We start from the raw sequence: 16,861 nt of genomic DNA on the forward strand, positions 1-16,861 counted from the left end.
AAGCAAACTGAATTGTGGTGCCTGGGAGTACAGCAATATTATAAATTTGAAAAGAACATTCCCTGACATCGAGACTTGCAAGAGCAGTCTATAATAGATGACAAATGATTGCAGTTTTTCACCAATCTCTTTGTGATGTTATTCTTGTTTTTTTTTTTTACTGTAGAATGTCCTGTTCATTGAGTTATTTAAACTTATTTCAATTTCTAAAGAGGAGTGAATGTTGTCTGGAACCATGTCTAGAATCACTAATGAAGCAGAATTTCTTTTAGATAGGGGAGGAATTTCTAAATGGCTGTGTTCTGAAGTTATGATGATATAATGACATAATGACAAAATGACAAGTTAACTATGCTAAAATTCATGGTTTGAACAAAATTTTGTCCTACTAACCTCAACTTATTAAGTTCAGTTATATATTTTTTGTGACATCACAATTGATTGATTAGCTGCTTAATTGCTTTGCAGTCCATCGTCATAGAAATCATCATTCTATTGCCACATAAACCCAATTCAGAAAATGTTTGTTAAATTGAGTCTTCCAGTAGTACCTGAGGATTTAGATGACAAAGATAAAAACCCTTTTGATCTCCTTTCTTTAAGTATGTTTAAAGGAGCAGACCTTCTTTTAACGTGGTTAAGAAAATGTGTTCGCATAGAGGAACAAAGGGATTGGCCAGATCATATCGAGGCAAGCGACTGGATAAAATGTGCCTTTTATCTGTACAAAGTCAGGTGGATAATGACAGGTTGTCCTTGAAATCAGGTACTAGGTGACAGTTTTCTTAGAATGATCATTGGTAAACACAATTTTTCATGACAATAACATCTACAGGGCACACTCCAAATCTTCAAGTGTTTCTATTTCTGTTGTACAGTAATTTTGTTTACATCAAAGAATACCATGTGTCGGATTAGTCTAATTTTCAAAACTGGCAAGTGAGAATATCACGGTAGTCTATGCTTTGAAGGACATCATTCAAAACTTAAGTCGAGTAAATGTGTTCATGCTCTGAGGAGCGAGGATAGTTTTAATTGTGAGGCTTTGCTGTTAGTATGCAGTTATGCTGTAAAATTCCAGGAGGTCAGTGCTGGGATCACAGGGGAACGTGTCTGGGATGATGGGAGTCTGAGGGAGAGAATTCTAATCAGGTCAGCGTGAGAGAAACACAGTGTGGCTCCGTTAGGTAGGATCACGTACCTCGTCAATGCAGGAAATTTGCCTCTTTTAACAAATATGTTAGCAAATCTTTCATAATTTTACAGTATACTATGACATGCCAAACTAATGATGCTTATTCAAATAAAAATTCTAAGTTAAAGGTGTTCAAATGAAGTCCAAAGGACTCCAAAAGCCACTGCAAAATCATGGCAGGTAAGCATAATAAATAAGAGAATGTGCTTAAGAATGGAATTTAGTTGTCAGGAGTGCTCATATAATGGTACTTAACAGCAACATTTTGTGAAGTATACAAAAATTCTGAGGGCACTCACAACATACCCTTCTTCAGGATGTCATATTTAGAAAATAAGCTCATTATTGAGAAATTTCTCATTTAAATGTGATGGCAAAATCGACCAAAAAAAATCAAACATTTTAATTTTGAAACTGTTGCAAAACATCCACACTTTCATTTTGGGACTGCTGCAGAGCTACAAGATTCGAAAATCTGAACAATAAGCTGAAAAGCTAAAATGACTTTATGATGTGGAACAAGACACTGAGGTAAACATACTTTTAAAAAAGACAAAAAAACCCACAAAGGAACAAAGAAATGTTACTTTCATGGATTTAATATCCTGTGCAAAATCATACATACAATTTTAATTGTCTGCAATATTTTCGACCTCAGCGTCAGGTACTGCACAGCAACGTGTTGGCAGTTTGTCAATCAGTCAATCAATAAGAACATTAATTTGACCGTCAGTCAGTAAAGGTGATGGTGAAGCCCATAAGGGATCTCTATGACTCATTATAGACAGGCATTCTGCAGAATGGGGCGTGAGGAGGCTGTCCCAAGGGGGAGTCTGTTCCGTGACAGAGAGGGGCGCTCAGTGAGCCAGCGTGGATACTGAGGGCGGGGTTGGTTCTGGAGGGGGGTGGGAGGGGGACAGCCTGTCCCTGTGTGTAGCTGTGTGGAATGGAGTGTAAAAACGAGGCTGGAATCCCAGCTGTGTCCCCTCAGAAGGACCAGGGAAGGAAGGAAACCAAAACGGAAGGGCAACAGAAAAAGCCCCCTGACTGGCGGTCCAGCTTCTTCTAATAGGTTAGGTATCACTGCACTTCAACTGACATTTTATGTTTTATGCATTATGTGGCTGGGCAGCAGATGAGATAGAACAACAAACAGGTTTATTTATTATAACACAGCAAACGCTTCATGTAACCTTCAGCCCCCCCCCCAGCCCCCTCCCATTGTCTGTTGTTGTTCAACATCATGAAATAGTTTCTTCATTTATTGTTTGAAGGTGTAGATTTGTCTATGACAATGTTCAGGCGACATTTTTTCTATTCGCTTCACACTTTAACAGCTGCAGTAAAATGTGTTTTTGTAATCTTTGCAGTGAGAACAATGTTCACAGGGATTTCTCTTTATCAGACACCCCTTAGCTTGCTGAATTCTGTTATATGAGTTTACCTCACTCCCCCTTTCCCCCAGAGTCTGTGCAATATTCCTCTCATCTCCAGACATTTCATTAGGACTCCTGATTTCTGTACATAGCACTCAATGGTGGTATGGCTATCAGAGCTCTCAAAGGCAAGCTGAATAATTCAGCAGAATTTGCCATGTAGTTCATGTGCCATGCATTTCCAATTTGCCGACAGATTATTAAAAATCTGTCAAAGTAAACATAGATGGAATAATCATGGATTTCACATAAAATATTAAACATATTTTCTCCCCCCCTAATGATTAGAAATGTTTATCATTTCATCTGAACACTGCTAGAGAGAATGATGAAATGGCAGGACTATGCAATAAGCACTAGAGTATTAATAACAGCAGTATCACAGGGCTCAGGTTCCACATATTACGAGAACTTTAGATGAATGTCCTCAGATATGAAACTGTGCCATCATGCTGAATTGCAATGAATCAGATATTTTACAAGCTGAAATGACATCAAATATAGTGTTCTGTAATCTGTATAGTCCCCCTTGGTTTGATTTGTTTTACTCCATGGTGACTATATATCATCATTACATCAGGTGCTGTTATCTATAACAAAAAAGCAAGAATAATGGTATACACAGAACAAATGCTGTTTATGTTGTCTCCTGAAGCTGCAGCATTCTCTGATATGTTCTCAATCACATATCCTCCCAAAACCATGCTGGCACCATACAAACCCACTAACCCATTCTGCTGTAGTAGTATTCTTAGGAATATTTGCCAGAGGCAACGTACATGAGCATCAGAGAAGAACAAAAACTATGTTTAAAGTGAAGAAATGACTGAATACGGGCATAAATCAGCAATGGTGAAGCAAGCACATGCTTCTATCAAAGGTTGCAGCAGAAATCAATTTCAGCAGTAAAGATCCACATTCCGAAGGTTGAGGAAAAGAAGAGGTAGTATGGCTACAGAAACACCAGAACATTGTTCTGGTCTGTCTGAGAGGTAGTGGAACTTGTATGTAAAATTGATTGATTTCCTGCTTCTTCTCAAAATTGGTTTCTAAATCCTGAGCATTACTGAGCGCATGTGGAAACCAGCAATCATACTACCATATACTCACAGCGGTTTCAACTTATAGCATGTCATCTTTCTAGGAGGTGCTGATACAAAAGAGTAACAATACCCACCAGTAACTAGGCACAGATGTGTTACTTTCCTCTGCATTGTAAGACAGCCAGTCAGAACCAAACAAATGAGGGAAGTGGGGGCTGTTGAAGGCAGATGCATTGAGAATGTTTATTTGAGCAACAGTCCCTTATCTGGTGTGCTACAGTCCATATATATGTTGTCAGGCATCTCCTGTTCCCACCTTACAGCATATAGGGCACACCCGTTTATGAGTCATCCAGGTGAGTCACATAGAGCGGCTGGACCAAAGAGTTTTCATCACACCCAAATAGGAAAGCAACAAACCCCTTTTTAGATGGAATAAAACCTGTAGACCATGAGGGAGGTTCCTCTGGGGACACTAATGCTCTTGAGCTTGCCTTGATGCTTACGCTCACTCTCTCTCCCATTGTGTCCACAGGTGCAGACCACCACCATGTGTATCTCTGTCAGTCTGAGTGGCTCTGTGGTCCTGGGCTGCCTCTTTGCCCCCAAAATCCACATCATCCTGTTCCAGCCCCAGAAGAACGTGACCACGCTCAGGGTCGCCACCACCCGCTTCAGCGTGACGACAGGCCCCGGGTCCAGCTTCTCTCAGGGTATTACCAACCGTTACCAATTCCGTCATCATCATCATCATCATCATCATCATCATCATCATCACCATCACTACACAATTTCATATAACTGTTTTAATTCATGTCAGTTGCCCTTCTTCTAGGATAAAGAAGTAGTGTTACACCACTAATGAAGAATTCAAACTCACAACCAAGTTGTAGAACTGTAACCTCAGTTTCACATTGCAGTCAAATTGCATTCACCCTTTTAACAAACTACCCCCATTTCTGGTGTAATGCACACTAGTTCTTTACACCTGCTCCTGGTGTGAAAGCAATATTCCTAACAAAGCATTCATAAAAAGGAGTGTTAACAGCTGCAGCTAGTCTTGCCAGGAAGGCCCCATATAGTTTTAATGTTCCACAATTACAGTACAGTTACACAGAGTACTGTTAAAATGTCTTTAAGTGGGTAAGTGTGCAATTTGATCTTTTTTTTTGAAGCTTAAAGCACCTAGAGGTCAGTGCCACTATGACTGAGCATCACTTCCTGCTTGTGCCTTGCAGTAACGTTGCCCTGTAGAGCGTTATCGTGTTAGACAGGACCCACTGCTGCGCCTCGCAGACATATGAGCACTGCTGCATAAAAAGTGCATAATGTATCGTCAGACTCCAAATTACTTTTCAGTTGTCCGTGTGCCTTGGAGGCTAATAGAAAGTGAAGTTTTATTTACATTAGATTTTCTCATTTAGCAGACGCTCCTTATCCATCCAGTGACTTACAAAGAAAGAAAACAAAGTACATCTCATGAAGTTATTGCTTTTGGGCAGGTGGAGGGGAAGGTTGTGATACAAATAGTAATAATAAACCCAAGAACGCTGATGCTCTGTTCCGCCCCTGAAATGTTGAACCACTAGTTCCACCACCAGAGCTTGTAATTTTAATTTAGACAGTGACTGAGTCAGACAAAGACAGAAGAGACATTGTGGTCATTGTACATTGTACTTAGTGTGTTTCTCATTGAAAGTTGTCTAATTGTTTAAGCTGTGTCTCCTCATTTGATGGCTTGTTATTAATTTATTTGAATATCAGTTGGTAGTGTAGCGGACAGACAAGAAAGGTGGAATGGAGGATAGAAAAAAAACAGGAGCTGAGTATGTGGTCTTAATAGATAGAATATCTATAGTATTTGGTGGTGGTTTCCATGGAAACGTAATGGAACTATGAGTGTTGCGTTTCCATTTTTACACAACGTATATTATCCTGACACAGAAGTATCCAAAGTGTTCAAAGAGAAGGGCAACAATTCCAATCCATACATTCTGTTATAACCAGATATTCATATCCTCCTTCCATCTTGGAGGTTCCTGTTGGTAACATGAGCTTGTGATGCTTTCTGCATTTGTATGCTGACTATAGATGGTCGTTCTGGACCTCATACCTTTGAGAATGTTCATAATGTGCCAACATATTAGAATACTAATAACTTTAACAATGGCAGAGACAAAATTTTCAATGTGATGCACGCCTAGCCGACTATCCATTTCATGTATATTGCATCTGTGCCTAAACCCAGCCCTAACAGCACAATTTCCTTGAGTGATCATATATTCAAAGTGCTCTGGAATTAAAACTGGGTTGTTTTCTTCCAGCTTCAGCGTCTAACTTTGTGCCGACGGTGTGCAATGGCAGAGAGGTGGTGGACTCCACAACATCCTCACTGTGAAGGCTAAATTCATGTCCTTCGGCCCAATGCAGTATAGTTATAATCACTAGTCGAGAATACAGTGTTGCAAATATGGGAATGGTCACTGCAAATTGTTCTGATTTTGTTGTTCTCAACGTGCTGTGAGTACAATGTCCCAATTCTGTTTTTTCTCTCTGACTAGTAGCTATGATAAAAGAAAAAAACATTGAAATTCAGTATACCCCTTTTCAATAAAAGGTATTTTTTTCTTTGAGACATGAAGTAAATGATAGTAAATCTGTTAAATGTACAATATAACAACTGTTTTTAACGTAGATTTTGGTGAACCAGTTTGTGCTTTCTTGTAATTTATGTAAATAAAAAAGGTGTTTTTTATTAATATTAAAATTCCAGATGCCTTGAATTGTGTCATTAAGGTATATTTTGAAGAGGGTTTTGGACACTTAACACCATTTTATTTCAAGTAGAGAGTAAATGACTTTCAGATAAAAAGGTAAATTCAAAGCATTTGGCCCTCAGAGAAATTGCCTTTGTGTGTGAGTGTAGACTCATTTTCTGAAAACGGTTTCTCACATAAGTACTTCAAAAAGTGTCATCGTGAAATTTACAACCAGGGCTTTTCAGCTGGACATGAATGCCATGGGATTCAACAGACAGAAAAACCCTTTAAACCCTTTAAATAGTTGCACTCCTGATTTTGCAAATCTAGCTAAAGTACTATGCTCTAGCATACAACATCAGTGTAGTGTAGAGGACCCAAAGCTGTAAACACTTGCTTACAAACCTAGGTGATATTCACTGACTGCTTCGGTACCTAACCCTAACCCTTACCCTAACCACAAATTGGAGCAATAGCATCCAGCTACCACCTTAGGCCACCAGCTTTCACGTGCACCAGTAGACAAGGCATCTGTCAAAGCCTCCATTTACTTACATAAAATCTGCAGAAACACAAGATGTTCAAAGGTCCTTGGATTCTTACTGAAATCTCAGGAGAATTTTCCATTGTCATAGCCAACCAGCTTTAAAAACAAATACCAAGAAACACTGAAAAAAAACACACATCCAGGAATAAAAATCCTGAAATGTGAGAGGAGCTACAAGAGGAATAACAAGCTTCAAGAAAGACATAAAACAATGTTGCTGGAAATAAAAATATTTTAATCAACAAAAAGTATAAATTTAGCATGTGATGCTGCAGAATGGAATTTACAAAACTGCACACGGGCCAGACTTCACCAAGGTACACTACTGGCCGTTTGTGGCTTCCTGTTCTGAAGTCTGTCTCTTTAGGGGAATGATGCAAAGGCCATTCTTAGCTTCTTTGATCCTCCACCATCTGCCGAGCCTATCAATCAAACACAACTGTCAGTTCATGGGCATAAAAAAAAGTGGTTGTTACATTATTTATTCGGTTAGCAGACACCACTATCCAAGGCAATGTGCACAGACTACAGTTATACATTTTAACCACTTACATACATCTGGACATTTACTGAAACATTCTATGCCCTATAAAGGGTATTAAAGCAATGGCCCTCTTAGGGTTCAAACCTATAACCTTCTGCTCCATACAAGCCTGTTGCTTAATGTCCCTATTCCCTCACTCATATTCCAATCTGCCACTACTTGTGGAGGCACACGTTCAAAGAGACAGCAAGTGAGCACCAAGAAAACAGGAGTCTAGAATATCAGCAGGGATTTCACCTCACCTCTTAGCAAAGTGCTGCACATCAAGAGAGATGCGATGTAACAGCTCCATCTAGTGTTCTATTATGAAACCCACAGAAACAGCGATACTAAAGGATTCTCAATTGTAGACCATAATTGAAAAGGTAAGGGGATTGAAGAATTACTTTGCAAGTAGAGAATATTTTTACGAGTTACAATGGCTGGTCTGACACATGTCAGAATGATAAGTGTAGGTGTGGTGAAATGGTAAACACAAGGCCTTTATTAATTTTATACATGTACATCTCCTCAAAAGTGCACCTTTCAGCTTCCCCCCCCCCCCCCCCCCCTCTGCACTTTTTAAAATCTTTTCAACTTCTTTTGGTACCATTTTCCCCTAGGAAAAAATCATCAAGGTTAAGAAAAGAAGTTCTGATTTACTGCACTATCCTCTCATAATGACAGCTTTCTGTTCAACAAACGTTCACAGGAAGGCCTCCAATAAAGCCGGAATTGCCAACTATCTGAGAATTACTAATGCAGCACAAACGCTGCCAATGTCAACTACAACAATGCGCTTCACTACACTCCCGCCCTTCACTGCGCCGCTCAGAGGAACGGCACTTCAGAATCTGCTTCACAAGACTTCACTCCAGAAAGACATTTCCACTTCAAAGGACAGCCTCACGATAAAGGTTTTAGTCTGTGGCAGAAAAAAAAAAAACCTAAGATGCAATTCTGCCCCAGTGATCATTCACACTACATGCCTCAACAGGCCTCAGATATGGCCTTCATAAAGGAAGTGTTTATTTGTATCTCTTCACTTCCTAAGAACCAATTAGTTTCTGTCCAGTAACCTGACTCTTTCCGATATCTTAAGGGTGCCAGTATGTGCAGTTTCTGGCATTCAAATGATGAAACTCATGGTGGAAGAGTCTGAAAGACTGAAGCAGGTGGAACAAGTTGATGCAAAGATTCACTATGGTCTTCTAAAAGGGCAAATCTGATAAAATAATCTCATGCAATTGACACAAGGGTCACTCCTGGAATGTAATGTATTAAACTACACTGTACGTATACCTGGAAAAATCCCTTAAAGAGGCTGGGATGGGTCCTAAATGAAAATGCAAAAAATAACATAATAAAATGTCTTTCCCAGAGTGCACTGCACCTTGGCTACTTAAAAAGAGTACAACACTGTTGCCGCAGCCTTTCAATCCTGTGAAAGTTTTGCTGTAACAGTTCTTGAACTCAAACAGCTCAATATCATGTGTAAAAATTTAGGGACTTCACAGCAACACTTCACCTGTGCTCTTGCCCGACTCCAGCCACCAAGAAGTTTCCAGAGTTGGAGAATTTGAGGCTGTTCACAAAACCTGGCTGAAAGGGCAATGCAGAAAGACATAATGAATACCCTAACACACACGTGCACACATCTCTCTAGTGCTCACAAAGTGAATTTTATGTTCACGTCCAAAGGAATACAGTGCATTCTCATTTTCTTTCAGTGCACATTCACAGATGCATCTTTGCAAGTTTGACAATGACATCATAATCGCACATTAAATGACAGCCTGTGCAGAGATGCTGTTCTGTAGGCCAGTTTCAGGCATAGTGAGAGTGCTCATTCCACGATGCTTACCACAGGGACGCTAAAGAGGGGGTGCAGACCCCGGAACCCCTCGCCACACCGCCACAACTGCACCTTGGAATTATGGGAACCTGTGGAAGCAAAACACTGTTCACTTTCTGCTCCAAGTCAAAGGGCTGCACTTCATACTGCCCTCTTCTAGTACAATTACACTGATTACATACCTGCGACTCTATTCAAAAAAGCAGAACTATGTTGTGCAATGTCCATTAAAGTCAGATTATAGTTATTTAAGCACTGAAATGATGCAATGCAAATTCGAGTAGAGTACTTGGGCTTACTACCAGCCAGGACTTTTTATTCGTGTGAACAGAAAAACCCTGCTGGAGAGAAAGCTGCTTTTTTCCTGTACATAGCACAGGGAATACTTAAGTCCAACAATTATGTAGGATAGCTTTTTCAGTATATCCATGTAAAGTTTGTGAATAGTAATGATTTTGTCATTTAGAAATGAAGTGGAAAGCCAGGGTAGCTCTTACATCCTCTATGAAGAGGATTTATGAGCATCATCTCCATTTTTACTTTAAATGTCTAGCTTTTTGCTCAATGTCTAAATACTGAAATCACCATGCACATCGTTCACATGGATATGCTTACAGGGTGCTGTTCACATTACTCAAATGTGCATGCAAGAATTTCACACAGGAAATTTTACTTTCTGTTCTTTAACAAGTATACCCATCACATACAACACAACTTTTATCATGTCCTTACTTTTAAGGCTGTGGAATAATATCCACATCAAGCTCGTGGATCAAAGTAGCTTTTGCCATGTCTTATAGAGTTAAACCCAAATAAAAAAGTATAAGCAATGCACAGAAAGAGAAGCTGGGCTCTTTACTGATGGAAAGGACCCGAACACAATCCCCACTGTAGTACAGTAAAGGCAGCGGAAATGCATATTGCAGGTGCTGTAACCCAGCACAGCAGCAGGATGAACACTCACTGAAGCAACACAGACTCAAACGCAGAGAGAGAGAGAGAGAGAGAGAAAGAGAGAGAGAGAGAGGGAGAGAGAGAGAGAGAGAGAGAGAGAGAGGGAGAGAGAGGGAGAGAGAGGGAGAGAGAGGGAGAGAGAGGGAGAGAGAGGGAGAGAGAGGGAGAGAGAGGGAGAGAGGGAGAGAGGGAGAGAGAGGGAGAGAGAGGGAGAGAGAGGGAGAGAGAGGGAGACAGGAAGCACTCCTTAAGGAGGACGCTCACAGCTGGAAGCACCTGAGGCCACGGTGTCGGTGTTCTGCAGAGCCGCCACCGCCGAGATCCAGTAGGGCTGCTCCAAGCCCCCGTCGCCATGGCAACCGTGGGCCTGCTTCACCGTGCTGAGGGGCTTTTTCTTGTTGACGCTCCAGAGGGCCAGAGACCTGCGGGCAGAACGATCGCCACAGGGGTCAGGGCACTTCCTCCGTTTTAACCATTTGCTACATAATGGAAGACTGCGACTTTCCGGGCGAATGCTCCATGCTGGCCTGTCGCCTCTTACCCGTCATCAGCTCCACTTATCATGTGCTCCTCATTTATGAGCTGAATGCAGTCAATAGAACCCCTACAAAAAATACATGAAAACCTTCTTTAGTGAATTTAACATGCAGATTTTAATGCGAAACACTAATACATTCTGCCAGGGACATATGAAAATTCCAAGCTATAGTTTTAAGGGCCATTTTTCTAAATGTACTGCCACCAGCAAAGCTAATGTTTTGCACAGAGCAGCGGACAGGTGATTACTCTAATGAATAACAATGTGTAAGGAGGAATGAATTCTGAATGATACTTCTGAGCACTGTGTATCCATGTTTCACAAAACCAGCCACCCATAAACTCTAACCATCATATTGAATTAAATCAGGCTATGGAAAACATTTCATTTCTATGGAAAAGTGACATCCGCAGCTTCCTTGTTTTTTTAAATGTAGGACAACTTTGTTTCAAAGCTTCAATAATGATCACTGACATCACATGCTTTTATTTTTGGCAATTAAAATTTCATTAATGATTCAGATGATCTCAGTATATTGCAGCTACAGAGCGACTAATGACTTTTCACGTGATTTTACATGTGTAAAATGAAAGATTAAGAAAGGGAAAGTCAGTTTAATTCTTTTTAAATATGCACACAGGTGGCTTCCTGCTATTTACAATAGTGTTAAGCAAAATGAGACACTAACATTTATGTGGTAATGTGGTCTACATCCTAACATCTCTGTACAGCCCTCCTCAACTCTTGCCAGAGTGTGCCAACACAAGGGGCAGTGACACATTTGAGAGAAACAAGGTTTTTAGGGCACCCATCCTTAAAATACATAAAGTTTTTCATCATCTGCTGCTATCACAGGTTTCTCAATAATTATAACTATGAAAGTGCTGTCATTGTGTCTCTCGTGACTCCCTATACAATTGTCTGTAATGGCATCGTCTATTCCACTATCTACAATATCTACCTTTTTGGGATGACAAAAAGCAAATGACTGCATTTTTGTAGTTCTGTTGAAGAAAATTCTGTATCAGGGACGCCTTCCTTGGCCATAGCGTAGACAATCATAAGCATGACCGTTTTTTGCATTACTTGTTTGTCTTGAGCCCTCCTCATTTGAAACCCTCACTCTCTTTTGACTGGGCAATGCTGTTACAGCACTGGTATGTTCACCCTGTTCCACCTGTGCTTTCAGTGCACTTTTTGATAAGAAGTGCATCATTTTCTAAAGAAATTTTTCTTGTCACAATTGCCACAGCTTGCAAAATGTATAGATCACTTGCTCATTGTCCATGGCTTTCTGTTCAAAATGCAGCCAATCAAACTTCCTTCCATCCAATATTCTAAATTCCATCTGGTCTTCTTTCTCTGGGGCTCCGTTATCTGGATTATCATTGTCACATGGCACAGATGAGATCTCTTGCCTTTCTGATTGCACATCAGGTTCTTTTGCACAATTGCCATCAGCGTCAGAAGTGACTGCTTAAGACTCATCAGCTTATTGGGCTATTATTTTGAGTGTAAAAGCACACTGTCAGCTAAAGACTGTCCACCAAAGCAATGCACTTTGCCCTCCTAATTCAGAGGCCACAACAATTTCAAACAAATGCCAGATACTGAAGGTTTACTGGCTAGATGCAACTATTTTGCTGTGGTTCAACTCTGGGCAAAAACTCATTGCTGTATTTTAGATGGACAATCTGAATCACAAAAAGCAAGTGAAGTTAAGCTCAGCACCTGCATTTTTGCAACACAGGCTGAATTTTATTCTGTGTTTTGGACCTTTTCCCTACATGTATAATGCAGAATTCTACATTAGCATGAGCTCTGTGGCAACTCTTAAATACTATTTCATCCTTGCCCTAAAGGCAAGGAAATTTGTAAACTGGACTACGGACTACAGTATGTGTCAGCTTTTAAAACTATCCTATTTCCACATAAAAAAACAACCTTTTTTAAATAAAAAATCAGCTTTGCCCTTGTCCCCATTGGTTTTACCAAACATTTTTCCCTGCACACTTGCAAATGAAGGTGATGTTTGCCTGTGGCTGAAAGCTGGGATGGCTGCAGAACAGCAGCACCGAAATGCCCTTTAACAGGATGAGCTGAGATGTGGGATGCGTCGAGTTGCGGATCCGCGGATGAAACTCACTCGTGACCGTTGAACACCAGCTGGGACTCCTCGGCGATCTTCCACACCCTCACCGTCCTGTCCCGCCCCCCCGCCGTCACGCAGCGCTCCCGACTCAGGCTGTCCAAACCCGTGATCACGTCCTGATGGCCAAACCTGCGGGTACAGAAGGCACAGCGCATCTAAGCACAGGCGCAGAGCACGTGACACCAGATCACAAAGCACAGCACTTGGCACAGACACAGAGCTCACATACACTCAGAACACCGGAGAATACAGCGCAGCGGTGCACAGGCACAGTGCACTGCAGCACATCTAAGCACAGGCACAGCACAGACGGCCCACCAGAGCACAAACCGAAGTGGACACAGAACTACTCCAACTGACAGTACACCCTAAACAGGTATACCTCAAGAGGTAAATGCACCTGCACCTGCTGCTTTAAATGTTGTATGGACAAGGGCATTTTTTTCATGTGTTTCTATTTTGAAGAACAAATCCCAAGGGATATTTATAAAGGTATATCAGTAAAATAGCTGCGGCAAGGCATGTCAATTTTACAGAGGGTGGACCACCCACTACAGAAACCCACCAGCTGTGAATGCATATACTCACAGTGTCTCAACATAGGCATTCTCGTCAACGTTCCAGACCTTGATGGAGCGGTCGTGTGAGGCGCTGTACAGGTCATGAGAGCCTTTCCTGAATGACAGACCCTATGGTGAAACAGAAAAAACAAAAAAACAAAATCAATTTAAATTACACAATTACTAGACATGTTCTCTGAAAAAAAAGTGTTAGTATTTTCTCTAGTAAGTAGTAGACAAGCACTTTCAACTTAAACTTAAGGCATGTTTTAATGGAATGTACACAGCACACATTAACAGGGCTGATCTATAGTCTTGCTATGTCCGATCAATTGTTTTTCCTGAGTTTTTATTTTCTCACAGAAAGACCCTCAAAATTCTAGGTACTTCTTAAACCCTACAGATCAAGCTGACTGGAACAGCAGGGAGGCTTACCGACACTGGTCCTCTGTGTCCTGTAAACTTGTACAGATGCTTACATGTTGCTGCTTCCCAGATCATGATCAACTTATTCATGTCTCCAGTAGCCTTAAAAAACAAAGATAAAGGTCAAACAGAAGAAAGTGGATCCGCAACCAACTTCACAAACGCTTACACGCTTAAAACACAGCTACACCCTGCACCGCTACGCTATTCCTGAGAACACTGTGTCCACACTGCTGATTGAGAAGCACGCCAAAATCAAAATGATGCTACATGCCTCCTTGCTCTAAAGCCCTTATCATCTGGTACCCTTAATTAGCATGCCCTTTGTTCTCACAGGTGAGCTTACTGGCATTTAACTTCTGTGCGTTTACTGACAGTCACTCGAGCTGCAGCGCTCCTCACCAGGTATTTGCCGTCAGATGATATCGCCATGCACAGGATATGAGCGGTGTGCCCCACGTGGCGATCCTCCGTTCCCTTCCTCCCTCCTGCAATTGTGTGCAGTTTTTTACCACTCTCCACACCCCCTGTGGCAGGAAAACACGACACTTTCATTATGATTGAAAGGGAGTCAGCAGGTTGGCTCTGAACTGGACCAGGCCCAATGTCAGCTTGCCGGGAACCCCGTTCAGTAAACTTAACTGATACTTCTGCATACTAAATTATATAGATGAAATCAAACACAGCAAAAAGACCAGATGTAAATGTAGATGCTAATACACTGATGCTGTCCTTTCTTATTGCATATTTTTACAGGATTCCTCTATTGAACCATATGAATACAAACTTTAGACTGCACTGTGACTGACATTTGATGATGGAGCAGTCCTTGGCAGCAGAGAAGATGTACTTGTCATCAGGGGAGATGACCAGACACGTGACTGGAAGCTTGTGGCCCCGTAACAAACGCACATCAGCAGCATCAGGTGGCAGGAACTGAAAGACATTACATATCATGTGAAAAACATCACTCAACTCTACAACAGAAAGAAAACATTGATAAACAGAGAAAAAAGGAAACATAATAATGGCACTTACATCTTTTGCTACCAAACGTTGAAGTTTTCCTTTTTGCTCAAGCTGTGGAAAAATACCATTTTACATGAATTACAATCGCTCAATAGATAAAGAATATAACTAGAAATCAAGGAGAGGAGATGCTGAGGTTCACAATACACAGCATACCAATTCACAAAGCACTTACCACTTCCTCCTGAAGTCGTCCTGCGATCAGGTCTGTCTCAAAAGTGTCTTCTGCCTTCTTTTCCTCTGAAAGACAGAAAAATGGTGGCATTACAGGAAACTGGCAAGAAATCAATCTCCAATGAATTACCTTAATTACACTGCACTCTCATAGCTAACGTTATGTAGACATAGCTAATAGACATACCTGTCTACCTTACAGAATGACTTGACTTTGCAACATGCACTCAATGTGCTGTCTACAGCAAGAGACGACAAACGTGTGAAAGAGGTTAGCAAGGGCTCCATTATTATTTGAATCCTTGTTATATTTAATAAAACCAAACATATGAAGAAGAGAATGCATATCTAGTGACTAAAGACTCAGCTGTACCTGTATACTATTAGCCAGTTAATTTTTTGACAAACAGCATTGTTGCAATGTTCGAAAGCAATGTCATTACTGTCTCAGGGTGGTCTGAAAACAAGTTACATCAAAGGCTCTTGATACTACCATACTGTCGAATATGTGACTAAAAAGAGCACATGAGATACTGCAAAGAAACTGTAGCTGGCTGATGCAAGAACGTATGCAGACGATAAGATTCAATATACCAGAAAACCACCCCAAGCTTCCATGAAAGCTCTACTCCATTCTAACAGAATGCAGATCTGGCGCAGGATTCGCATTAGCGTCGGATGGCAAAATCGCCATTTTATTGACATTCAGGGGAGACCGTCGCCTATGCTGGCCGTGAGTTGATTAGAAACATGCAATGCATTTGTCCGTTTGCATTTGCAATGCAATATGTAAATATTTACTGGAGGCGTCTTCAAGCGCTCTCACCTTCTTCTCTTAGCTGGTCAAGGTACAGTTTAGCCAAACGGAGCTTCTTCTCTTGAGCAGTTTCCTCAAATTCTTCCTCTTCGTTGCCTTTCCTTTTCTTATTGACTGCTGGACTACAACAGAAAAATAAAGAGCACGATATAGTATGCATGGACACAACTTTACGTACTCAGTGTCTGAGGGATGACAACAGTCATCCATCAAATAAACACAGCTAGTTACCTTTCCGGTTCTGAGTCGCTTGATATTTCTTCATTCAACCTAGAGTTCAGCTTTTTCGCTCGTCCTTTACTCCCAGAATCCCCATCCACCTGCAAATACAACCACATGACCCTAAGTTGCCAAAAAGCAAGGATGCTTAAGTTATCCCCTAAACTAACTGAAGCTAACACGCTAGGCTCACTCACCACCTAGACCTTTGACTCGGGAAACATGCTTAACGTTTGCTTGACAGAATTTAGCGAAAGCTAACTTGCACAGTGAACCTCGAAATAATACATAAAGCAGTGAAATACAAACGTTATTCATGTTTCTGAACTTTTAAGGTAGCTAACCAGCTAGCCAGCTAAAAGCAAACTCACCTTCCTTTTTGTGCCCACACTTTTTTCATCTGTTTTGGAAACGTTGGTATTCCCCTTCTTTTTAATAAAGAAAGATGACATTGTGAACGATATTACTACTGCTCACGTGTTGTATAGGATAATATGTCCGGATACCTCTCACGTTTTCACATCACTACCTATGCATGGTATTCGTGCGAAGCATTAAGGCCAGGCTTGCATACCCACGTGGTTACTTGCCCACAAGCACCCAGGAGAAAGGGAAAAACACGCCTACTGATGGA

General features: G+C 41.1%; 2 protein-coding genes across 3 annotated transcripts in view; one reads left to right on the forward strand and one right to left on the reverse strand.

Annotated features, from left to right (window-relative positions):
• The window catches only part of grm2a (glutamate receptor, metabotropic 2a), a 49,714-nt gene extending 43,449 nt beyond the window's left edge, over positions 1-6,265 (forward strand). The window contains exons 5-6 of the mRNA XM_036531651.1: positions 4,210-4,387; positions 5,999-6,265. Coding sequence (XP_036387544.1) covers positions 4,210-4,387; positions 5,999-6,072 — 252 coding nt within the window. The 3' untranslated portion in view covers positions 6,073-6,265. The remainder of the gene's footprint in view (positions 1-4,209; positions 4,388-5,998) is intronic.
• Positions 6,266-7,204: 939 nt separating this feature from the next.
• Positions 7,205-16,807, reverse strand: rrp9 (ribosomal RNA processing 9, U3 small nucleolar RNA binding protein). Of its 2 annotated transcripts, none has more exons than XM_036531849.1 (15): positions 16,599-16,807; positions 16,240-16,328; positions 16,018-16,130; positions 15,193-15,257; positions 15,027-15,068; positions 14,798-14,924; positions 14,391-14,515; positions 13,998-14,090; positions 13,591-13,691; positions 12,997-13,131; positions 10,854-10,916; positions 10,589-10,734; positions 9,368-9,447; positions 9,032-9,105; positions 7,205-7,402 (listed from the first exon to the last, which is right to left on the reverse strand). In XM_036531849.1, the coding sequence occupies exons 1-15, from the start codon at positions 16,677-16,679 to the stop codon at positions 7,303-7,305; spliced, it is 1,434 nt and encodes a 477-aa protein (XP_036387742.1). In that variant the 5' UTR covers positions 16,680-16,807; the 3' UTR covers positions 7,205-7,302. The 2 variants fall into 2 exon arrangements, with proteins under 2 accessions (XP_036387742.1, XP_036387741.1); XM_036531848.1 differs by having other exon boundaries at positions 10,577-10,734.
• Positions 16,808-16,861: the final 54 nt, after the last annotated feature.

The sequence above is a fragment of the Megalops cyprinoides genome, chromosome 6, assembly GCF_013368585.1.
Source record: "Megalops cyprinoides isolate fMegCyp1 chromosome 6, fMegCyp1.pri, whole genome shotgun sequence".
NCBI classification, from domain to species: Eukaryota; Metazoa; Chordata; class Actinopteri; order Elopiformes; family Megalopidae; genus Megalops; species Megalops cyprinoides.

Bases quoted from the DNA above. Each gene is read 5' to 3' on its own strand.
- rrp9 (XM_036531848.1), bottom strand. From the start codon at position 16,679: ATGTCATCTTTCTTTATTAAAAAGAAGGGGAATACCAACGTTTCCAAA. The intron at 15,069-15,192 runs GTAAGTGCTTTG...ATTTTTCCACAG, and splicing joins GACGACTTCAGGAGGAAGTG to CTTGAGCAAAAAGGAAAACT. The intron at 7,403-9,031 runs GTGAAGTGTTGC...TTTGATTGATAG, and splicing joins GGAGTCGGGCAAGAGCACAG to GCTCGGCAGATGGTGGAGGA.